The 24,583-nt window shown below is 53.9% G+C and overlaps 1 protein-coding gene across 1 annotated transcript; it reads left to right on the top strand.

The window, feature by feature from the left end:
• Positions 1–984: 984 nt before the first annotated feature.
• Positions 985–23,887, top strand: Nsg1 (neuronal vesicle trafficking associated 1). Its single transcript, XM_048461633.3, has 5 exons — positions 985–1,139; positions 1,497–1,651; positions 4,690–4,806; positions 16,585–16,695; positions 22,739–23,887. Exons 2-5 carry the CDS (start codon positions 1,523–1,525, stop codon positions 22,937–22,939), a joined length of 558 nt encoding a protein of 185 aa, XP_048317590.1. The 5' UTR covers positions 985–1,139; positions 1,497–1,522; the 3' UTR covers positions 22,940–23,887.
• Positions 23,888–24,583: the final 696 nt, after the last annotated feature.

Raw genomic sequence — 24,583 nt, forward strand, 5'->3', positions numbered from 1 at the left:
TTTGGAACCTGGACCTGTAGGTCATTCCTGACCTATAGGTTTCTGTTATTTCTCAGAGTCCCCTGGGGGGGATGTTTAGAGCCCAGGTAACAACCATGGGGACAAGTAAGTTCTCAGGACCACGGAACGGTGGTTGCGGAAAGTGGGGTGCTGCTCCTCTCGCACCCGCAGCCCTATTCCTTTTGGAGCTTTGCTCCCATATCCAAGTAGTGTTTCCTTCCCTGCATCTTGCAAGCAAAGCTGGCTAGAGGTCTGTAAAGCGAGTAGCCTTCATCTGGGTAGCTGTGACACACCAGTCAGGCTAGAACTCCGCTCTTCCATCTGGGTCTTTGTACTATCTAGGTGAGCTGTGGCTGCCGCGGGGAGGTCTTCCCTTCCACCCTGACCGCAGATAGCTTTGGCTAGCCTGCCTCTCTTGGCGGCACCCGAAGCTCTGAACACCTGTCCTCTTGTCTTTACACCCCAGGAGTGCATTCATAGCTGTGGGACAGCACTACCTCACATCCCCAAGCCTCCCTCTTTTTATAGAGACACGCCCTCATTTTCCATCACTTTGCCACCCAGCCTCACACTAAGGGCTACCCAGGTCTGTCATCCACACTGTCCTCCGAAAACCTTTGTCATTCTTCAGGATCCTCAAATCTGCTCGGCGGTGGACAGCAACCCTCTCTTCCTCCCTTTGGGGCTCACTGGCTTTGCAGCGTCTCCCAGTCCCTTCCCTTCCCTTTCTCCCTCCCGACCACCCGGTGCTCGGCCACCGCCCCAGGGTTGCGCAGCCCGCAGGGGTATCCCACAGCTCGGCATCTGGAACCTCGGGTTCTCCTTCCCCGGGTCTTGTAGCGCGCGGGGTCCCCGGGGCACCCCCCTTCCACCGCAACCGCGTGCTCCTTTGTGCCGCCGATCCGCGCGCGGGCGGCGCTGCGTCAAGGCGGAGGCGCATCGGCGCGGCCCCACGCGCACTCCCGCGCGCGGCCCCCGGGAGCGGCAGGAAGGAGGCGGCGCGCGGAGGCGGGAGGCGCAGAACCCAATCGCTGATCCCCCGGCCGCGGCGCCGCCTCCGCCATTGCTGCACGCGGGAGCGGGCGACGCGGAGCCTCGGAGCGCGCTTGAAGCCCAGACTTGCCGGAGCCGGGCGTGGGGTGAGTGCGGGTGGGGAGTGGGGCGGGCGGCCGAGCATCTCTCACGCTGAGGGCCCCGGGAGACGCGCAGGCGGCCAGCGCGGCAGGACTAGGGACGCGTACGGAAAGGCTGGGCACGGGTAGCGTTCCCTCCCTAGCCCCGCTGTGATGAGCCCGGTGCTCTGCGGGATGGAAGTCTAGAAATGCCCATCAATACACAGCCTGGAAATTCTGATGGGCTGCGATCGCCGCGTCCCTGCCACCTCTCTCGGGAGACCAGGCGGGGACAGCGGGTGGGTGTGCGGAGTCCTCCTGGCTGTGCCCCGCCCCGCCCCGGTTGCCGCTCGCCCTGACCCCCACCGGGTCCTCCCTCCGCAGGCCGCAGCCTCGTGTCTTTCGCAACCATGGTGAAGTTGGGGAACAATTTCGCAGAGAAGGGCACCAAGCAGCCTCTCCTGGAGGATGGCTTCGACACCATTCCCTTGATGACGCCCCTCGATGTCAACCAGCTGCAGTTCCCACCCCCGGATAAGGTATGAGCCCCCGACATTCCCGCGCTGCTGGGTGTGCACCCCTAAATCTTCAGCTGCAACTGAAACAAAAGAAACGCCTTGTGCGCGTTGGGGATGAGAGGTGGGGGCGGGCTCAGCCAAGACGAGGAAAACAGGGTGAGCACCATATACCCTCATGATTCTGATTCTGGATTGGGTGATGCTGGAGACCCCCTGCCTTAGATGACACCTTTGTCTTGGCAAGATTTCTTAGTGAAAGGCCCCCTCTTGATTTGGGGGGAGTCTAATGAGGAGCGATGTTTGGTGGTACAGAAGCCTGGGGGGTCAGGGGTGAGCCCAGGGATCTGGTCCTTCAGCCTTTTGGGGTGGTACGGTTTCGGCTCCACTTGCCTTACTGGGTGTGTGCCCAGGAATAGAGCCCCTTTCCTCTTTGTTCCTTTTGTAAAATCTCTAGACCCGAGCGCTAGTGTAACCAGGACCATCTTTACCGTGGTGCATTTTTTTCCCCTCTGACTTAAAGACTCCCCTATTGAACACTACATCCAGTGGGATAGCATTGCTTCATAAAGATATTTTCAAGTCATAACCTTTGAAAACAAATTCTGTCCTTAAAGTAGAAGATAGCGTTGCAACACGCGAATATAAAACCACACAGCCTGCATCGCCAGTCCTTCCACACAAAGGAGCTTGCTCACCGTTCCCACATGCTTTTCTATTTATTGTCTCAGTTCATTCCGAGAAAGAGGCTTGGACCCTGGGCTCTGCATTCACTGGGCCGTAGTAGAACGGGGTGGAGGAAGGATCTGCCATGGGTCTTCTTCCATCCCGAACTTAGCTTCCCAAACTGATTTTGTCCCCTTAATTCTATAGTCTAGGTTTTTTTTGGGGGGGGGCAGGGGAGCAGGGAAGGGACGGGTTGCAGGTGTTTTCATTTTGAGAAGGGGCGATCAGCTGGTCATAGCTGTGTGCCCCATGCCACAGCTGTTCACACAGCTGTAGGAGGATCAGGGCTGTTGAGTGGCCTCCACACTGTGGTGGGTGCCCGGCTTGGGTCCTGAGTACCCTCCTGCCTTGATACACCCAGCCAAGGAGCACCAGCGGCCTGTGCCAGGAACTCTTTGTCCTGAAGCGGCACCTCTATCAGGTGATTCCCTTTACTTGGCCCAAGCCTCCTCTTTTGCCCTCAGTGTGTTCCATTCCAGAACTGCCTGGCATGGTTAGCCACAAGGAGGAGGGCTTCAGGCAGGACCCACATTCTGCCAACTGCCCTGTTGCTCGAGATTGGGCTAGGTGACTCTGTGAAGTACTGAGTCTTTTCTCTTGGGGTAACTGATGGGAATGCTCCAGAAAAGGGTATTCCTGTGGGAATAGGTCCTTGAGCTAGAAGGCTTCCAAAGTCGCAGAGGAGGAGACAGATTCTCAGAGTTCACTAAATGCACCCAAGGTCATGGTGCTGAAGGTCACTGGCCTCCGGGGTATGGAAGTTTCTAGCCTTGTCACTTAGTCCACCCTGCTTACAGTTGGACACCTCTCATAATTGGACGAGATTCAGGGAGGTGGGGGCTGTGACTTCTGAGTACCAGAAAATGCCCTAATGCCAAGGGCTGCCAGTCCCATCAGGAGGAGCCTTACCTGACATCGGTTAGGTACACTTGCCGCACGAGACACTGTTCTGTGCACTTCATAGGTTGAACTTCAACACGCCCGTGTTACTGCACGGCAACCACCACCAGTGCCCTCATTTGACAGACATAGCAATGAAGATGGAGAGGTTTAAAAGGCCTCTCCAAGGTCACCTGTCCGCTAGTGGTAGATGCAAATTGAATTCAGGTGGCCTAGATGTCCTCACCCTCACAGTTCTGGAGGACATAGCCTCATGCCCTCCAGGTAGTGAATAAGTATGAAAAAACCTTCTGTATGTGGAGTGATCCAGATGTGTGCTCAAGGTCACAAGGCCACATGGGTGCAAGTGGGCTGTGAGGATGGCAGGGCGGTGCTCAGTGCAGCCACGGGAAGGTGATGCCTTCAAGGGGCGCACGCCCCTCCCCTCTGTCTGCTGCAGGAGAGTGGCTTGCCAGGAGTTTAGCTTGACAGAATGGGATGACAAGGCTCCCTGGCTCAATGCCAGGCACAGGCCACTTTCTCCACTATGACCACTCTTGAAGCTGGCTCCACAGGTCAGGGCTGGAGTGGAGAGTTCTCCAGTCACTTGCCTGGGGCCTGTCCTGGGTCACTCAGTTCCTGTTGTCCCACTGTCAGGGCAAGTGAGTGTCTCCCAGTCCGTGCAAACAACAAAAGACAGACTCCTTCCAGGCGAAGTGTGTGGGGGTTGGTTCTCTACTGTCCCATAGCCACTGCTGGTCACCTGCTCTAGGGAGTGAGTTTGGGAATTAGAGCTGAGTACCTCCTATCCAAGGGAATCAGAGAGGCAATGAATCCCTGACAGAGACAGGGCCGTGGAGGCCAAGATAAGAATGTCCCTATGGGATGCAGTGTGAGGTCCCAGGGAGAGATAGAGTTGCTAAGGCTTCAGGGAAGCCTGTATGGGGCAGATGAATGGGTTTCTAGGTTCACAGGAGAGAGTAGAGAGGAAGGAAGGAAGGGAGACCCTTCAGTGTCGTGCAATCCAAGAGGCTCCCCAGAGTGGTTTATTCCCAGGCCCTAGCCTGTTGTGTTCAGGTCTTTTCCAGTGACACATATGTCCAGCAGGTGGGCAGCACAGAAAAGCCAGTAGGAAAGTAGAGGTGTCCTCCCTATGGGATAAGGGCTCTGCTGCCATGGGTACTCGGTTTGCCAGCCACTAGTCCTGTGGCCTTGGCCAGTGAGTATCACACCTCTGTTCCTGATTCTGTATGTTTTCCGGGACTGCCATAGGACTGTGAATAGGCAATGCATCTGAAAGTGCCTGCGTGGCATTCTCAGTGGAAGCTGCTCTCGCTGCCTAGACGAATGGTGGGTACCTCGGAACGTGACAGTCCCAGGCTCACTTGCTCAGGGCAGATGTGTCCAAGTACATCTGGCTTATCACTGACCATGTACCTCTCTGTTTCCTGGCTAAGGTTGTTGTGAAAACTAAGACTGAATATGAACCTGACCGCAAGAAGGGGAAAGCGCGTCCTCCCAAGATAGCTGAGTTCACTGTCAGCATCACCGAGGGGGTCACCGAGAGGTTTAAGGTGAGTGGTCGCAGGCTGAGCTGCCGTCTTTAGGTCAGGAGGCATCTGCCAGGCTGCACAGCCTGTCTTCTTAGAGGGACAGGGGCAGGGTGTGATTCCACTTATCCGGGCTATGCAAGCCCAACAGCTTCTAGCTCCCAACCTGGAGGCTCTCCATGTAGTTCCACCTCCTTTGTTCTTTGCTTCAGCCTCCAAAATAATCACACATCATTTATTTTTATAACAGGGAAAACCCATCCATGAGCTTCCCTTTAGGCAAAAGGCAATAAACGTGAACAGACATTTGCCAAACATCAAAATATTTGCCTGACCCGTTCAGGAAGGAAGCAGACAGCCTGAGGCACTTACACCCATCCAGGTAGCTGTCTGTGTCATGCCCCCTGGACCGTCTGGTGCCTGTGCGGCTCCCCTAAGGACAGGGTACTCCTCTCCCACTTTCCACCTCATGAGAATGGGGAGGGGGCTGCAGGTTCATTGGTCCCAGCTCTTTTGGTGGAGCCAGAGTCTGCTTGGCTGCAAAGCCCATGTGTGATCAACCTCCAATCCTTCCTTACTTCCCGCTTCCTCTGGCTGTTGAAAGGGGGTGGAGTTCCCCTGGTGGGAGGAGCCTTTCTCATAGCAATGGTGTGTGTCCTCTAACGTGGTATCGGCTGAGGAACAAGCTGGGATGTTGGTATTCTGGAAGCCCCACTCTTCAGGAAAGATGTAGGAGAAAGTAAAATAGTGGCCGATGGGCCCTTAGTTGGAAGAAGACATCCTCAGACCTTGAATAGTGGTCCTGGATGTATGGAAAGATGAATGGATGGGTGGGTGGATGGATGGATGGATGGGTGTGTGTATGTATGTATGTATGTATGTATGGGTGGGTGGATGAATGGATGGGTGGGTGGATGGGTGGATGGATGGATGGATGGATGGGTGGGTGGATAGATGGGTGGATGGGTGGATGAATGGGTGGGTGGATAGATGGGTGGATGGGTGGATGGGTGGATGGATGGATGGGTGGATGGTTATCCCCACTGGGATGTGTGAGCAATCTATTCATGGGTATAGAGGCACATACCCACCCACTCTTGGCACATGGCAAAGCATCTGTATTATCTTCTGTTTGATTCTTGGGTGATCGTGGGAACTGCAGAAGACAAACTTGGGGACCAACCCCAGTTCATAGCTGCAAGGGAATCGAGAAGAACAGAGTGTCTTCAGGGAGTATCGAGTACAAATCCCTTCTGCTTCCTGTTGCTTCTGTCTGCTGTCTGGGTCTGCCTGGTGCAGTGGGTTCCATGAGTGTCACTATCCTCTGTGTCTCTGGTGTTTGCTTATGGAAGCTCATCTGACCCTCCCAGCTTCCTTCCTCTGTCTTGCTAGTAACAGGTACTGCTTTCGAGATAGGGGCCTGGAATAAAAAGGTACAGAGGTTTGTGGGCATGGAAGGGTGTCAGGTCTACTGACCCGCTCTTCCTGGCTCAGGGGTTAGCTGTTACCATGTTTGAGGTTCATGGCCAGTATTAAGATGGATTACTTTGAGGTCAGCATCTCTGCTCTACACTGGGATCAGCATGATTGTCCTCTGTTGCCATTTTTGCCCATCAGCATCATGGGCGCCGAGATCAGGTGCAGGCTCGGACATGAATGTCAAAGTGACACTGTCTGAATGTCATCTCGCCTGAACGTGGCCCTGTTTCTCATGTCTGATTGGACTTCTGTCCCCGTCTCCAGATGAGATCAGTGAGCAGTGTGGTACCCCGACATTGTCTCCATCTGTAGAATGTCTCTGTGTGCCAGGCTCTGTCCCCTCTGGTGTTGTTGGTTTGTGTTTTTCTCACACGCTCACCTGAGGCAGGTCCCTAGGTCCCTTGCCTAAGGCACAGGTGACGCACATTTGGCCCCAGGGCCCTAGGCAGTCATGCTGGGCCTCTGTGTGGTTACCTGGTTTCTGTTGCCCAGAACCTTGGGGCTCAGAAGATCTAGGAAGACCTCAGGCAATCTCTGCCATCCCAGTGGGGAGGCTGCCGGTGTCAGGAGGCTTGCCTCACCTCTCTTGCTATCTCCGGGTGTCTGGGAAGATACTGATACAGGTGGGACCCACTCGAGGACAGCTCTGCGCTGCAGCATTGCCCAGTCTCACACGACTGTCAAGTGTTTCCCTAAGCTTAGCTTCTGTAGCTCCTTTAGGGCTCACCCCAGGATGGCTGGGAATCCTCTCATCTCTGGTTCTAAAACCAGCACCTCCATTATGAACGCCCGTGACCTGAGCTCCCGCCCTAGGCCGGAATCTGTCCCTCTCTTGTCTTCCCCACTGAGGTTCCCAGAGATGAGCTTACCCCAAGTCCCTGCTGCCTTCTGCCAGGAGGTGGCACTTCCAGAAGCATTTTTTTTTTTTATTTTGTTGGGTCCACAAATGCTTCAGGGAGTAGGGTGCCGTAGTCCTCTCAGGAAGCCTGCTCTTGGGTTGTGGCGTTAGAGGCTGCGATTTTGCAAAGGACATCTCACCACACCCCTTTCTTCTGCTCATTCCAACCCTGCCCCAGAACTACCATTGCTGCCTTGTTTCCCACGGAACCCAGGTCCCCCTCCTCCTCCAGCAGCCGAGTCAGATGATACTCCTGACAGTGTCCCTTTTCCTCTTACGTCATACTTCTGTGTCCTTCTAGCCCCACCCCCTAGCTGTCCTCTTTTAAGAAGCTGGGCTAGCCTACACCTCTCTCTGGGCATGGGTCCTGTGATTTGATACCTCAAGCAGGTACTGAAGATTGGTCTCCTGAAGCAAAGCCCCCTTGATCTGGCTCATGACTCTGAAAAGGAAACCAGGCCATAGGAGCCCCCTGAGACGTGCATATTGGCCAGAAACTAAGGTGTAGGACCTGTGCGCAGACAGTACCTAGGAGCAGCCCAGATGGCACCGTCAGAGTCCTCGATACCATCTCTCTGGCGCTTACTGCCTTCTCAGGAAGACTGGCTAAGTAAATGAGTGACTCATCCATCATTCTGGTGGACTCCTGTGGAGGGGCCTTGGCAGTTTCCAGGGTGTCCCTGTGGGCTCCTTAACAGCAGGCAGCTCTCCGGATCGAGCCTTCTTACTGGGTCAGGGATGGGGCTGCGCTTACTTGACAGCTCTCACAGGGTCAGCAGATGACCAATCAGGAAACGGCAGAAGCAGGGTGGCATCTCTCTGAGGAGGGCTGAGGTGAGCAGCCTCCTGGGGGGCACTGAGGGCTGACCCTCGCTTTTGTCAGATCCGAGATGCTTCGGAACCAGAAAATGTTAGTTCCTTCCATGTATCTGGGAGTTGCACCCAGGCGACATGCATTTTCGCCGGCTCTGCAATTGGATTACTGTCTCCTGAGGGTCTCAGCTTCTCTTGATGGTGCATGGTCTGGTGCAGGGGCAGAGACATCTGGAGGGCTGGTGCCCTTTGGAAATGCTAAGTATCCACCCTTCTGGGAAGTTCTCTTGGTCTTTGAGACTTAGTGATATTTTCTGTATTCCTGAGTGCACGCATATAATAGGCCATGTGACTTCCGCGCACAGCATCAGCTGGTTAAAGCCTTGGGGGTCTTTTCTGAACAAGGGTTTGGGGGAAAGAACAGGCTATCTGGAATCAGGGACTCACCCCCTGACCCTCCCACCAGGGATTAGTCACAGTGTTAGGAACAGCACAATATTCTGATGGGGGTCTGGCTCTTTTCATCTGCATGTGTGTAAACCCAGGAAGGGAGACTCTGCCTTTTAAAACCCTGAAGCCACAGATAAGTCGTTTTGCACCTGCGAGCCTCTTTGTCCTTTATTTGTATTGTTAAGGTGTGCCCATCGCTCTTCACTTCTGAGGGCACCCTTGAAACCAAGTGTCTTTTTGGATATTACATTGTGGTTATCACTGGAGGATTAATCTCTTGGCTGCAAGGTTGCTAGGTTGGTTGCTAGGTAACAGCTGGTGTTGTGGAGGGGCGGGGAGGCTTTGTAAGATTGCTACACAGGGATAGCAGGATGAATCACCCTGTGGCAGCCAAAAGCCTAGGCTTCCAGTGAGGCTCGAGTCAACGGGAAGAGCAGCCATTTAATTAATCAGAGGTGTTTTTACACTGGGAGTAAATGCAGCTAAGATGTTGCTCAAGTGAACTAAACCTAAACATTAAAAAAAAAAAAACCAACAACACCACTCTGTGCCTTCCCACTTACTTCTTCAGGCAGTGTGTGATGGGCTGCTGGGTCTGCTTCCTAACGTCCTGGAAGGCAGATGCTCCACAATGAGGCGGCTCGGGGGTGGGAGGGGGGTTCTGTCAGGATTCTCTTCGGCTCTTTATGCTTTGTGGCTTCAGGATGGAGAGGGCTGATTGGGGTCACACACACACACACACACACACACACACACACACACACACACACACTCCATTTAAGGGTTTTGTGGTGGAGCCACACCCCTCCCTGGTACCACCACCACTCTAGCCTCGAGAAGTTCTAAGGCCAGCCTTGCACACGACCGCCTTTGAAGGTCAGTGGAGAGCTGGGAGGATATCTTAGGAGAGGCCACTTAAGGATGGTCCTCAACGCCGGCAGTCGATGCTGCAGTGGAGGTGTCCCTTGGCATGCTCTCGCAGATGATGTTGTGGGTGGTTTGTTTCTCTCTCTCTTGCCTCCTTAATGACCTTGAGCTTCCTGTGTGCCTGCTTTCCACACTCTCTAATAATCCCCATGGCAGGTTCTAAGTCACACCTATTAACTGTTTACGAACGGTGATGCAATTTTCCTGCATCCAATAGAGCGTGTGTGGGGGTCTTGGTTTATGGTGGCAACGGAGACCTTGGGAACTTGTTTAAGTACTCTGATGACTTGCAGTTGGGGCCACCCATGTCTGCAACTGCAGAACCTGCAGATTCTGGGCCCAGCTATGGAGTAAGGGCTTCATCCCAGCTCAGGTAAGACATGGGTTAAATCACCTTGGGGTATGTGTCTGTGTTCTCTTCTGTGTAGTACCTAAAATATTTAGCTCTGTAAACACTTGGAGGTTTCAGGGTTCAGTTTCTGAGAATTTTTTTTCCCCTTCCCTGTACTGCATTAGTCAGCAAAAGGCTCCTTTCCTCCCTCCTCCCCTCCTCCTGAGGGATGAAAGACAGAGACAGTAAGTGACCTAGCTCCATCGACCTGCTCGGCGGCCTGGGGCCTTCGTGAGCCTTGTTTTCTTTGCCCTTAGTGGCGGCATCAGACCACTAGCCTTGCTATTCTCATTAAGGAGTAGTCCCAAGGTCGGTCTGTGATGGTGAAGGCAGGACTCAGACCCACATCTTAGGCCACTGACCCTGTCGGTGGGCTAGGCATGGCTCTGCTGGGATTCTGCTGGCTCCTGCCTAGTGGGAAGGGCTGTGAGAACAGGGCAGCAGCAGTGCCTTGCACGCATAAACTCTTGCTCTTTGGTGAAAGGCTAAGTGGGCAATGGTGCTGAACAGTAATTGGCCAAGCTCAGTCTAAGCACCAAGAATGCCCCATTTCCTTGCTCCACTGAGGTCACCCTGAGCCCCTTCTTCTCACTGGGTTACATCTTTTGAGTCTGCCCAAGTCAGAGCATCCCTGGGCAAAAGGCTCCAGGATCTGAAGAGAAATTTTTTAGAAAGGAACAGACTGTGTCCCTGGGTGAGACTGGGGAGGAGGGGGCTCAGGATGTGACCCTAAGGAGGAGAGTGGTTTTAGGGTGTGACCCCAGTGAGGGGAGGGGGTTCAGGGTGTGACCCCAATGAGGAGAGGGGGCTCAGGGTGTGACCCCAGTGAGGGGAGGGGGTTCAGGGTGTGACCCCAGTGAGGGGAGGGGGTTCAGGGTGTGACCCCAATGAGGTGAGGAGGACAGGGGCTCAGGGTGTGACCCCAGACTCTTGCCTTCCTCCTTCTGGCCCATTAAAAAGAGTGGTAAAATACATATGAAAAGCTCACCATTTCAAAGTACAGTGTAGTGATATTTAACAGTCACCAAGTTGCCCACTACCCCACTGTCTAGAACATCTTATTATCTCAGAAGCTGACCCGAACACATCAAGCAGCGAGTCCCCCCTCCCCAGAGCCCCCAGAAGCTTCTGATCTATTTTCCAGCCCTGTAGATGTGCGTCTTTTGGAACAGATACACTGTGGCACCTTTCATGTCTGCCTGTTGCTCAGCACCACGCCCTCAAGATTCGTCTGTTGCAGCACGTATTGGCACTCTTCATTCCTTTTGAAGGCCAAGTAATAGTCCGTTGTATGGACATACCACATTTTTTGCATCCACTCAGCCATTTTTGGACTCTATCTTTTGGCAATTGTGCAGTGTTTCTTTGTATCAACTTTTGTTGGAAGACCCGTCTTTCTTTTCTTGGAGGTAAATGCCCAGCAACAGGATTGCTGGTTGCCATGATCATTTTTATATTTTATGTGTTGTGGAACTGCCCTGTTTCCTATGTCAGGGCCACCACTTTTCCTCACTGTATCAGCAATGCTCAGGGTTCCAGCGTTGCCTCTGTGCCTCGCCAGCACTAGGTACAGCTGTTACCGTAGGTGTGACATGGCATCTCCTTGTAGCATGATTTGCATTTTCCTGATGCCTAGCAACACTGACTTGCCTCCTGGGAACTTGCCACACAAGGACTTGTCTAAACTCCAGCTCCTTGGTGTGCCCATGGAGAGCCGGGTCAGCTGGCTCATGGCCCCACTCCTGCCCGGTTCTGACGGTGCCGTCCTCTCTGATCTTCACCTCTCTTCTCTCACCTCCCAGTGAACTCTTTCTCCCTTGAGAGCGATGCTCCTCCAGGAGGTCTCCAGAGTAATCAGAGCTGCCTCTGTGTCCTGCCTCTCTTGTGGCACTTCTTCTTTGCCTGTTCTGAGTTGACACCAGGGTGATGCCCTAGAAGTGCATGGCTGCTCGGCCGACTCTTGAGATGGAGCCGCTTTGGGTGGCTAATGTCAGGTCCCCTGAAAAGGTTCCCTTATGACTTGGGATTCCTGAGATGGGAGAAGGTAGGATTTTGAGGCACTGTGGGCTCATGGGCCCCTCCATAAAGAAGATGAGAAAAGAAAATGGTGACAGGCCTGGTCTGAAGACAAGCCTAGTCAGTCTGTTATATACCCCTGTTATATTATTTCTCCCTCTGATATGACACACACTTGTCTGATTGAAAATGAAAGCAATAGGTGGGCCTCATGGCAAGGCCTGCAATTCCAGTCAGTTGTGAGGCTGAGGCAGGGGGATTGCCAGTTCATGGCCAGCCTGGGCAACTTAATGAGGCCTTGTCTCAAAATAAAAAATGGACCCAGGCACTTTGTCTCCTATGCCTGGGAGAGAAATGGTCCAGATGGCAGCTCTTTGTGAGTCAACTTAATTCTTGTCAAAGGACTCTCTAGGTTTTGTTCCGGGCTCCAGAGAAGGATAGGAGTCACCCTGTCTGGAAGCCTGTGGCTCTCTAGGCCTCCCCAGGTCACAAAGGGAAAAGCTACACTGGGTACAGCTTCATCCTGTGTGAGATATTTAAGCCATATTCATGCTGTGCCTGGGTTTGCTCTAGGTGCCAGAGGCCTGCTTAGTAAGTACTCATTTGGAGGCAGGCTGTGTGTGAGTCTGCCCTGTGGTGGGGCTCCAGGGCACCCGTGCCAGCCTGCCCTGTGGTGGGGCTCCAGGGCACCCGTGCCAGCCTGCCCTGTGGTGGGGCTCCAGGGCATCTCTGTCAGCCTGCCCTGTGGTGGGGCTCCAGGGCATCTCTGTCAGCCTGCCCTGTGGTGGGGCTCCAGGGCATCCGTGACAGCCTGCCCTGTGGTGGGGATCCAGGGCATCCGTGCCAGCCTGCCCTGTGGTGGGGATCCAGGGCATCCGTGCCAGCCTGCCCTGTGGTGGGGCTCCAGGGCATCTGTTCCTTGCTTTTCTGTTTCTGCACCTCACTGCCTGGCTCGAGGTGCCTCTCTCCACACCTCAGTCACTGTTTTCTGTCCCTGAGTCCCCCCGACTCTCTTAGGAGGACATCCATTAGGCGATGAAGGTTGACCTAGATAGCCCAGGCTGTCTCCCTATCCCATAAGCTGTGGTAAGTTCCGAGGTTCTCAGTCTAACTTGTGTTACTGAGACAACACTGGAGATCTGTTGTCTGTGCATGTGTGGAGGCAAGCGGACAACCTTGAGTACTGTTCCTCAGGTCGCATCCACTGTTTTCTTGAGACAGGTTTCTTTCTGACCCGGAAATCACTATACTATGATGGGTAGGCCATATGGGTAGGCCATATCCCCCTGTCTCTCTCTCCACAGTACCGGAATTCCAAGTGCAGCCATCATGCATTTGGAGTGCATGTGGTACACCTTCCTTGCTGTGGTGCTTCGTAAAGGAAAGGGTCTGGTGAGGCCTAGCTGCTCACTCATGGTGGCTAGGACGTTGAGAGAAGGGGGACAGGAGAGGAGAAGGGGAGGGAAGGGGACAGGGGCAAGATGCCCCTTCAAAGCACCCCCCAGTGCTCACTTATTCTAACCAGGCCCACCTCTTAATAGTCTATTAGCTATAAACTTGCCCATGGAGTAACTCACGGATGAAGTTGGCACCCCTGCAATTGTCCCTTCTCCTCAGTAGTTCTGCCAGCTGGTGGCCAACTTCAACACTAAACCTTTTAGGGGAACACTTTGATGTTCAAAGCTACATGGCCGCTCAGCAGCCTCAGGTTATGGGGATTCTGCCCATAAGCGGGATCCTCTGTTTGTGCCTATGACTTCCACCTGGGCCAAGAACGGGGAGTACCTGGGCAGCAGTCAGCAGTTCTGATGTTCAGCTCCCACCCCTGACATCTGCGGTCACTGCTCTGGATGAGGCTCCCGTGGTGCTGACACACAGCCATAGCTGATTCCGGTTTTGTCTGGTCTGGGTCATCATCATGAGATTCTTCCATTTCTCTTCTTTCACGGCCCCTTCCTGGTTCCTAGCTCCTCTAGTGTCCTGATGACCCAAATGAAGGTACTTCCCTCTTTGACATCCGGGCCTTTGTCACGAGCCAAGTGTGACATCGTTTTCCAGCTTCTGCGTGGAAACTGCAACACGAGGTTAAAGACCTGGTGTGCCCACTGTGTGCCTGCCTGTGATCCCCTGCAGACACCACCATGAACAGCATGGCGCTGGAACCCCCTTTTCCGAGATGAGACTGAGAATCACAGGGTGCCCTTCTGGGACCATCTTCCTTCCGGCACCTGCTGTGCAGGGCTAGCTCACCTGTGCCTGCAGGTTTGTCTGTCCTGCAGTTGATTGGAGGATAAATGGAGGGAGGTCTAATTCTCCTGGAGGCAGAGTATCTGTTTGTCCTTGTAGAGAAAGCCTCAAGGAGACTCCCCAAACCTGGAGGAATTGCAGACGTCTGACTCAGTAATTTTGTTCCGTGTTCTAGAATATTACCCACTGTCTCATGGGTATGTATATGTGGGGGTGGGGAGAGGTCATGAAGGTCTCCAAACTGGGACACACCGTATTCCCCTGGAGTTAGGAAGGAGCTCCTGTTTGGTTATTTGATGCCTGCCTGTACAACTGTCCAGAACAAGGCTGGGCTGTTCCAGACCCTTCCTGGGCCCCAGAGACGGGCCAGGGCTTTGAAGGGTAGCAAAATGAGGAGACACAGCCTGAGTGCTGGGTCGGGCTGGGGTACCTGCAGAGCAAGTGTGTTGGGAGCTATCTTTAAGGGCGGTGAGCCAGGCCTGTGCTTGGAACACAAGTCCCGTGCTGCCTGAACAAAGCAGCACTGAGTGGGGGAACCTCAGGAGAGAGAACCTCAGGCAAGAGAAGTCCAAAGTTAAAGTGTCTGGGGGGCACACCGCCTCTGAGCCCTGTTGTTTTGCGGAGTTACTGCCATCTCTAAGGCTGTTTGCGAGGCTAGAGAGGCAGTATTCCAGCCGCCATCTGCACGCGGTGTTCCCACTAGTGCGCGTCTCTGCCTTGGTTTCTTATAAGAACACTGGTCAGACTTGACAAGGGCCCATGCTAATGACCTCATCTTAACACAACCTCATTTCCAAATGAGGCCCCAGCCTCAGACACTTGTGCTGGACACACCTGTGGGGCTGGGAGCACATTCCCTGACACTCTGTCTTCTCATTGTCTCAATCCCTTTTAAGGCACACACACACACTGTGGCACCCCTGTGCCTCAGCACTTATGTGGAGGCCAAAGGACAACTTCCAGGAGTCAGTTTTCTCCCACCATGTGGGCCCCTGGCGTTGAACTCAGGCCATCAGGCTTGGGGGGGGCAAGCGCCTTGACCCATGGGACCATCTTGCCACCTGGACATATTTTATTTTGAGGCAGGATCTCAAGTTGCCCAGACTGGCCTTGAATTTGCTGAGCAGCTGGGAATGACCTTGAACTTCTGCACCTCCTGAAGTACCTGGGTTACAGTTGTGCGGCACCTCCAGGGCTCATCCCTGTGGGCAGGGACTGTGGGAGGAGAGACGTGTGGCTGGGGTCCCGGCAGCCAGGGCGTGTTTCTGGGTGAGGCGGCCTGGGCTGAGATCCTGCGCTGCCATCTGTGGGGCCCTGAGAAAGCCAGGGAGATGGACAATGGTTCTAAGAGCAGCGGCCAGAGTCTCACCAGAGTCTCACTGCCTTGGTGTCCAGTGTTTAGACACGGTTGTCACTCCTGGACCCTCCCACAGCCCTGGCAGTGGCCTCTCTGCACCTAGCACTGCCGGGGAAGGTGGCTGTCACTGGCAGCGTGGATGTTACTCCTTTTTCCTATACATTAGCTCCCTTCTTTATCAAGATCCATACTCAACTCCCAGGGCCAGAAGTTTATGTTTGCTATGTGTGGTAGGTGCCATCAGACTCTTTGCCAGCGTTATCCCCATGGGTGCCTTGAACCCCGAGACTGCAGGGTTCACTCCTGAATCAGGCATGAGCTCTATGCACAGGTTCTTCAGATGGATTGATGACAGCTCCAGTGTGGGGTCACCTAGGCTGAATGAGGTGGAGTAGTCCTGAGCGGGGGACAATTCCTGACTGCTGAGATAGGAGGCAGGAAGCCAGCAATTTCCAGACTGGTATCCATGGTACCTGGCCCCCATGCTGGCTCCTAGGGTATGTCCAGGGATCCCGAACCATTCAGCATGTGTCTCCACCTCACCTCTCTGTCACCTCAAGACGTTTTTGTCCCCACCACATTCCTCAGCAGCCAGGTGGGCATCTCATGGTCCAAATATAGTAGCATCTGTGGTGTGGGACCACTGTTACTTGTACATCTGTGAGTTCTGCATCACTGTTGAAGCTCTGTGCCTACCCAGCGCTGGGCATTCTAGTGTGTAGCTTACGCCTGAGGGAGACCCAAACATAATTTCTGTCCTCAGAGCACCATAGAGAGCAGAGATGAGGACAGAGCCCCTGTTTGTACGTGTGTGGTTCCAGCATGAGGTCTGAGTGGCAGTGACCTCACACTGAACCCGGTGTCCAGAGAGGTCTGTGGAGCAGCTGTTTCCTAGGTGACTAGGTACTCAGCTCTGTAAGCGGGGGGGGGGGGGGGGGCCTGAGTGCAGCCCAGCCCCACTTCTTCTGTCAAGGGTTCAAGTTGCCTGGGAGCCATGGGGCCATGACTGAGGCCTTCTTGTGGCAGTGCCCAGAGCTGTCCTTGTAGCCTGGACTACTAGAAACACGTGAAGATGACATGCCGATGTGGTGGGAAGTTAAAGTCATACAGAATGTCCAAGAAAAGGTTATTCCCGCAGGTGCACACGCCTTGCGTGTGTGACTGCTTCTGCCGGTCGGTTAGCTGTTCACCTGGCCCCACGGTGTTCCTCGCCTCTTCCCACAGGTCTCTGTGCTGGTTCTCTTTGCCCTGGCCTTCCTCACCTGTGTCGTCTTCTTGGTCGTCTACAAAGTGTACAAGTACGACCGCTCCTGCCCTGATGGCTTTGTCTTGAAGGTAAGGCTGTAGCCCCCAGGGGATGCCCTTTGCACCTCTTGCCTCCCCAATCCCAGGACCCTACAGCAGTAGGGCCTTGGCTGTGCACCCACAGCGGGGGAGGTCCTTGCTGAAAGCCATGCCTGGGGAGCCCAGAAAGAGGGTCACTGGGAAGGAAACCCCTGGCTTATCCCCAGGGCAGAGTCCTCTTGGGGCAGAAAGTGCCAGCTGATACTTCCCTCCAGTACCTGGTGGGGGATAGGGGACAGTGACCAAGAGAAAGGCTGTGCCCTAAGCCACACAGAGGGGCTCTCCTGCCTGCAGGTGGCTCTTGGGCTTTCCTGCAGGTTCCACTGCAGAAGCTATGCCGGCATCTGGACTTTATGCATACGTGGAAATGTTCTCTCTGCTTCTACGCCTCCTTCCCACGAGCCTGCTGTTGACACAGATGCATTTTTCACGGGACAGAGGACTAAGGAAGCAAAGCAGGGGGAGGGAAGATGGGTGGAGGCGGGAGATGGAGCAGAGCAGAGGCGCAGCCCACTGGCTTGCTACAGGCTGCCCCGTCCCTCTCACTGGTGTCTGGTTCTGAACTTTCCAGCTGAGGGAAAATGGTCCTGGGCAGGATTCCGCACTGCTGAAGTGGAGACAGAGCAGGCACTGAGCGTGTGCTAGCACGAAGGGCTCGTGGATCTTTGCTGGATGGATGGGTCTGGGTTTCACTGGGATGAAATTTCAGTTCCCTGGCAGAGCAAGTTAAAAGAGCCAAGAGTTGACATGTTCCAGCTAGGACCTCCTCCTGCTTTTACTCCACGAGGTCCTCCAGGGCTTCTGACTTTCAGCCCCTCCCTCCTCCTGCAGCGATTGTAGGATACCTGCCACATTAGACCGCTATAGCCGCTCAGGGTGCTAGGCTACAGCCAGGAGCCACTGACGCAAAGACTGCTTTCCTGAAGCCCTTCTGGTTCAAGGAGCGCGAGGCAGGCAGGCATGTATACACCAAGTGAAGAGGACTTGGCATGGAGTATGGGATCTGCCCTTTCTAGAAGGTGGTCCATACTGGGGCAGCTTCTGGAGCATGCGACAGAGCAGGAGAGAATAGCAGGTAGACTGGGGTGTGCTTGGTGGGAGAGTGGCCAGCGTACAGCCAGATTGTACCCTGCTCAGCACCCCGATTGCCTAACAAAGACCCCAGAAAAAGAGGGTGTGATGAGGATGGTCCCTTGGGTCACCTGGAGGTTGGGAGAGGCAGGAAGGGGCTGATGGAAGAGGCTGTCACAGTAGGGCAGGGAAGAAAGGGTCTGGATGGCAGACACAATGTGAGAGGCAGACCGGTATGGCAGTGGATAGACAAGAAGATTGAATTAAGGAGGCCAAGAGGGACAAAGTGGGAGGACCTGGCCCAGAGCTGGGTGATTCAGAGGCTGGAATCATAGGCAGCAGTGGTGCCTCTGTGGGAAACAGGATGGGCAGGAGACAGCTCCCTACTGCAGCCCATTGTTCACAGATGACAGGCCAGCACTCCACCAGCCGCAGAGCTGTCCTGGGTTTCCTGTCTGGCCTGGCCCATTGTCTCCGGTCTCAGCACAAGAGGCTAAAACTTCTGGTTCCATTCAGCAAACCCAGATGCTGTGGGAGAGGCTGGTGCAGAAGGATGCTGATGAAGATGAAGGCCGGGATCCAGGCTGACGTCACATCAGGTTCCTGGCAGTGTGGAAGGAACTCGGGATCTGTATGGATAAAAAGGCCCTACAGGGCTTGCGGTCCTCGGCCCCTTGGGGATTCAGAACTCCATAGGCAGTTCTGGAAGTGCACTGCTGTGGGCTGGTACATTCTCTACCAGTGTCTTAATGCGGCTGCAGTTGGTGGCAGTCTGGGTGATACAGCTAGGAGGTGTAAGGGGCCAGGGTGGGGCAGGCTTTCCTCCTTCCGTGTTTAGGCATACACACATTCCGCATCTACTTGGGGTGGAGGGATGGTTGTGAGGTCTGTGAGCCATACTCACCCTGGATGCACCCAGAGAGCCTAAGTGGGGAGGGTGTACCTCCTCCCTGAAATAGGGTTCAGAGGCTCTAGGCCATGCCTTTCATTTCCTTCAACTCTTCAGCATATACGTTCTAGGGTCCTCTCTAAGTGTACCAGTGTACCAGCTGACCTCTGGGAATCTGGCTGGACAGGATACCTGGGTGGGTGGGGGGGCTCAGAAGCCTGAATGCTACCAAGAAGCCCTTTTACCATGGCCAAATGGCCCAAGCTGAGGCGTGTGTGGTGGAGACAGGTAAAAGACAGACAGAGCCTTCTGTGTGGTGGTGATGTGTGCCTTCAATCCTTGCACTCAGATGGAAGCAGCCTGGGCCATAGAGAGACCCTGTCCAAACTCCTCAGTGACCCTGGCCCAGGCCATATGACAGTCATGTTCCTTCCAAGACTGCCCCTCTATGTGCCCTAGGCTTTGCATTTTATTTGACCAAAAAAGGTGTGTGAGAGCCTTTCTCCACGTGAGTACAGACTGAACATCTTTGCGCCCCCCCCCCCCCCCCCCCCCCCGCTCCTTCTGCGGTTCTTGATACCAACATCCCCTCAGAGGGCCTCTGGCCGTCTTTGGTGACCATGTTATATGGGAGGTGTCAGACACCACCTGCTGTCCTCTTCCAGCTGAGTGGAGGGCAGGGCCATTTCCCAGCAGTCCTTAGATGCCTATGCCTGCGCCAAGCAGTAGCTGTTCCTCAGGTCTTGGTCGCCTGCAAAGCTCCAGCAGGGTCCTGTGCTGTGTGCCAGACTGGACGGGAGTAATGGTGACTGCAGCCTTCCTCCCACTTTCCCAGGGACTGGGGAGGGATATATGTCGAGGACAGTTAGGGTGGTGGTGCAGGCAAGAAGAACTTGGTCAGCCATTTCCTTCTGCGGTGTAAGGGTTTCCTTGCACCAAGCTGGGGTCAGGACACTTCAGGCTGTACTCTGGAGGGTTCTTGGAACATTTCATCTGTTCTATGTATCATCTTTGGCCATACTCTGGCTTCTTTCTGAGCTGTCCCATGCTAACTTCAATCCTTACAAGAGCAGCCAGGCTGTGTGACATGCCAGCCCAATTTTAAAGACGAGGTGGCTGGGGCTCTGACAAGAGCACTTGAGATCTCAGCTGGGGCTGTGGCCTGGCACTAAAGCCAGGCTTTGTTTGTAGCACTCAGCTTCAGCCAGAGCTCTCTCCGGAGGTGGTGCTGCACCAAGGGCAGGGTCAGGGCTAAGCACCCTCCACTGCTTTTGTGGTCTCTTTGGAGCTAGCTCTCAGTGCTCCCGCGAGCTTGTGGGCATTTCTAAGCTTTATACTTCAGGATCTAGAGAGCTGTTAAGGAGACCCCAGTCTCCACAGACTCATCCTTTACAGCATTAGCCACCTCACCAGTGGCAGTGACACTTTGGAGGAAAGGCACAAGGGATGGCAGTCTAGAGAAGAAAGCCTTGAGGCTGGAGCCCCCGAGTATATTTGCACAGGATCCCAAGTGCTCACTGGGCCCTGCACTGTCGCCATCCTTCCTCTGAACCATTCATCACCTTCCTGCCCCCCACAGTGTTGACCCACAAGCCCTGCATGCTGGCAGCTCTACCAGGATTCCTTCTATACCACCCTCTACCCCTCCTGGAGAGGCCAGGCGACCTGGTTGAGGGACCAGCAGGGAAGTTAATCAGCACCTGTGCTTAGGCTGTGCTAGGCCACCTGCTGGCCACTCCCTACACCCATAAGCAGGCTCTTGGCGGGAGGGGTCCTCAGGAGAGAGAGCTCACCCCTCCCCCAAGAGCAGGACCCCTCCCCCAAGAGCAGGACCCCTCCCCCAAGTAGCTTCCAGATCTGCCCAGATGGCTGCTCTCCATGACCGCAGCCTCCATCAACATCCTTCATGCTCAGCTCCGTCACACTGAGCAGCAGCCGCCATGTCAAGTGATGCAGGATTCAGAGGGTGATACTACATTCCAGCTGCAGTGGCCTTTGGCTCAGTAAAGGACCACACACTTGGAGGCCAGGTCAATGTCTTGTCTTCCTCAGTTCTCTTTCCCCTTTCTCTTTTGGAAGAGGGTCTCCCACTAAGCCTGGCATCCTCTCATGCTCCCTCTGTGCAGGCCAGAGACACCCTGAGTGCTGTTAGCTCCACCTCTGAGGGTTGTGAGGGGCGACAGTATGGTAGCTGCCAAGCCAGGAAGCATAGGTGATTAAGCCGAGTTGGCCTGCATTCCCGAGGCCAAGTGTGCCAAGGCAGGGACTTACGAGTGCTAGCTGGACCATAGAAGCCAGTGGCAGATGCTGGAAAGAGCAGGATGGACCCACTGTCCTCAGGGTGGGGACGATAGAAAGGTCTGTTCCACAGTTTTTATATCCTTGAGCTGGGTAGGGGATCTGGGAGTGACACCCTGGAAGAGTGGCCCAGCATGTGGTGGAAGTGACGCTGGCAGGAGGTCCCAGCTGGAGCTGGCTTCTCATATTTGTGTGGTCCTCACATCTGCTTCAGCGAGCCTCTCACCTCTCTAGGTTCCATGTTTCCACCTAGAAAATGGACTGAGTGGCATGAACCTCACTGTGAGAGAACTGGCCTGAAAAGTACAGATCTGGCCGGGCAGTGGTGGCACACGTCTTTTAATCCCAGCACTTGGGAGGCAGAGGCAGGTGGATCTCTGGGAGTTTGAGGTCACCCTGGTCTACAAGAGCTAGCTCCAGGACAGGCTCCAAAGCTACAGAAAAACCCTGTCTCGGAAAAATCAAAAAGGAAAAAAAAGTAGAGATCTGGTATAGGCAAGAGGGAGTCCCCTTTCGCTGCCAGTGTGTGGAAAGAAGGCTTGAGATGCACAGGACCCAGCTGGGTCGCCCCATGAACCTGCCCTTGGCTTTCAGACTCAGGCAAAGTTCCCAGGAGCTACTTCCTAATATCTTGAGCTCCCTGTCCACTACACTGGAGGGCTACCCTGGGGTTAGGGATGGAGACAACCAAGAGAATAACTCAGCCTTATGTGCCATGGGGTGAAAACCCAGAAGGGCTCTAACAGGAGTGGGTCCTGGGCTGTGGCCTTGGCTGGGATGCCAGACTCACTCCCCAGGGAGACATTTGAAATACAGATGGATTGAGCACTGACTGCTAAGCCACTCTGGGCTACAGATGAGTATAGGGGTCTAAAACTCTCAGATAATGGGTGGTGGCCGAGGGCTCCCCGTGACTCAACTGTGGGGTCTCACATTCCTAACCGAGAAGGCTTGGTGATACCATGCTTTGGGTGGCTAGACACGAGTGACAGTGGCCTCAACAGGTGCCAGATCGGAAGGCAGTGCATGGACTCATCTGGAGCTCTGGTTCCATCGTTCCCAGCCTTGTGGCTCTTGAGTTTTTTTTCCCCTGGGCGGTCAGAGCTGGTTGGGAAGGGGAGATGTGGACAGTGGTGAGGACACACTGCTCTTTGGGAGCTAGCTCCAAAGCTGCTTGCTACAACCATTCATATTCTCTTGGCCTGAGGTTAGTCACATAGCCTAATAGGGGCATAAGGCAGGTAGAGATGCAGCCATCGGCTGCCATGTCAGGTGCATGGCTCAGCTCAGAGGTTAACTTGCAGGAACCAGTTCTTTCCTCCTCTCATGCAGGTCCTGGGGATTGAACTAGTATTGCCAGGCTTGACTGCAAGCCTCTTCACCCACCGAACTAAACTAATTCACTGGCCCCCAAAGAAAGCCTCCCTTGGTGCTCTTCCTCTTATTTTGGGTGGATTGTCTGTAGACATGTCAAAAGTGTCCTTGCTTCTAACAGATGACTAGCCAAGGACAATCAGCCAATTAGAGACTTGGAAGGGAGGCACGCTGCCTGTTGCACCTATCCTGGGAGCCCAGGTGCCCATTGCCGCACAGCCAATCTTCTAGACAACTATGCTCTTGGAGGGCAGGCCCCACTCCACTGTCCATTGTTAGTGTTTATTCCTGCAAGCTCAGGGGAGATGCTCAGGAGCTATTTGGGGGGTGGGGATAGTTGCTGCAGACACAAGCTGGTAATCCCTGCATCTACAGTCATATGCATGGCCTCGTGTCTTACAGAACACCCAGTGCATTCCAGAAGGCTTGGAGAGCTACTACACGGAGCAAGACTCCAGTGCCCGGGAGAAATTTTACACTGTCATAAACCACTACAACCTGGCCAAGCAGAGCATCACGCGCTCCGTGTCGCCATGGATGTCAGTTCTGTCAGAAGAGAAGCTGTCGGAACAGGAGACCGAAGCTGCAGAGAAGTCAGCTTAGCAAGCTGGGCGGGTTCCCTACAATGTGTCACTTGAAGGCAACAAAGGGACTTTGAGGGACATTTCATTAAATATAATTACCGATAATTTAGAGGTTACTCATTTACGGTGCAATTGCTTCTGTTTGCTAATGCTGCTTTGCAAATAAAACTTGCTGCGGACCACCCACAGGCATAAAAACAAGCACATCTCAGCATTGCTTAGAGAGCTTGATGCCACTGTCCATGCTGAGGAGTCTTCATTTAGCTCCTTTACTGGGATTCACTGGATGCTGTCAAAAGATAAGTTACACTAGATATGCCAGGGGTCAGGCCATCAGAGTAGTGCATTTGGTGGGTTTCTTTTTTCCTTTATGCCCCTTTGCTATCTGCAGACCTTACTCCATAGCCATATCTAGAGTGATCCTGTGCTTTGCTGGCAGCAGTACTGACTGCCAGGATGCACTGTTAAGTGGCACAGAGAAAGGAAAGTGTGCGCCATGATGCAACTCTGCCAGCCCCTTGGGAGGTTCTCTTTGGTGTGTGCACTGAGCAGAGCACAAGGTTGGGGTGGGGAGGAGCTGGCTCTCGGCCAGGGGGTGCAGAATCTGTTTCCCTGGGGGTGGGGTGTCTGCTGGTGATGTGCTAGATAGGAAGAAACCCCACTGGCTCCCTTCTTTCCTGTTATGAATATGTTTGCACGTACAGCCCTGTATGCAGGTGGGTTTTGGTTTTTCATTTTATTAGCTGGGTGGGCAAAGTGAAAATGTAATTTGGGTAAGTCAGGGCTACTGTAGCTTTTAATCTGTGAACAGATGTGACTCCTGTGTTATGAGAAGGGGGCAGGACGGCTGGTGGGGGGCTGATGTGGCACCTTGCAAAGAGAATATCTGAGTCCACAATCTTTGTAAGAAAAGTATGTTTATGTTTCAATCTGAATCTTGACATTAAAGTATATGTTTACAAAATCACCAGTAGGTAAACGTGTAAGACAATTAAATAGAAAAAGCTACTCATGGTTGTTTTCTTCCACGTTCTCAGAATGTGTTGTTTCCCGTGGGCATGGCAGAAGTTTCAGTGTTCCTTAATAGGTCAGAAATAGATGGCAAATAGTGCGAGGTTCTTTGTGAACCAGCATGGTGACCACCGTCAGCCACACTGTTGTTTCCTGAGGTGTGCTACTGAGACAATATTTTATTGTTGGGGTGTTCCAAAACAAAGACCATGAACTCAGCATGGGGCGGGGGAGTGGCGGGGTCACACAGTCATGTGCTTGAAGGGCATTGGTAAGCTGTGAGGAATGCATAAAGAGCAATAAACACGTGCCAAAGCTTGTCCTGCAGAGGGATCTGACTCCCGACCATGTGAGTGCAGTAGGCAAGCCCCATTGTGCTTTCTGGTAGCAGCACTTTGCCCCCTGCGGATCCTCCCAATGTACCTTCTCACATTCACTGCAAATAAAGAGCTCGTGGGTGCCTAGCTTCACACTGGACGGTGTATACTCATGCGCTTCAGCAGGAATTGTGTGACACCAGGATAAATCTGTGCAAAGATGCAGCCGTGACCTGCACACTTCTAGTTCTCAACAGGCAGCCACACAGCCTCTTCTGGAGGGGAAAGTGTGTAGGGACAATGGCAGAAGGCCTGCCCTTCTGAAATCCACACCC

Source organism: Myodes glareolus, chromosome 8 (genome assembly GCF_982192425.1).
Source record: "Myodes glareolus chromosome 8, mMyoGla1.1, whole genome shotgun sequence".
NCBI classification, from domain to species: domain Eukaryota; kingdom Metazoa; phylum Chordata; class Mammalia; order Rodentia; family Cricetidae; genus Myodes; species Myodes glareolus.

Bases quoted from the DNA above. Each gene is read 5' to 3' on its own strand.
- Nsg1 (XM_048461633.3), top strand. From the start codon at position 1,523: ATGGTGAAGTTGGGGAACAATTTCGCAGAGAAGGGCACCAAGCAGCCT. The intron at 4,807-16,584 runs GTGAGTGGTCGC...CTCTTCCCACAG, and splicing joins GGGTCACCGAGAGGTTTAAG to GTCTCTGTGCTGGTTCTCTT. The intron at 16,696-22,738 runs GTAAGGCTGTAG...CGTGTCTTACAG, and splicing joins CTGATGGCTTTGTCTTGAAG to AACACCCAGTGCATTCCAGA.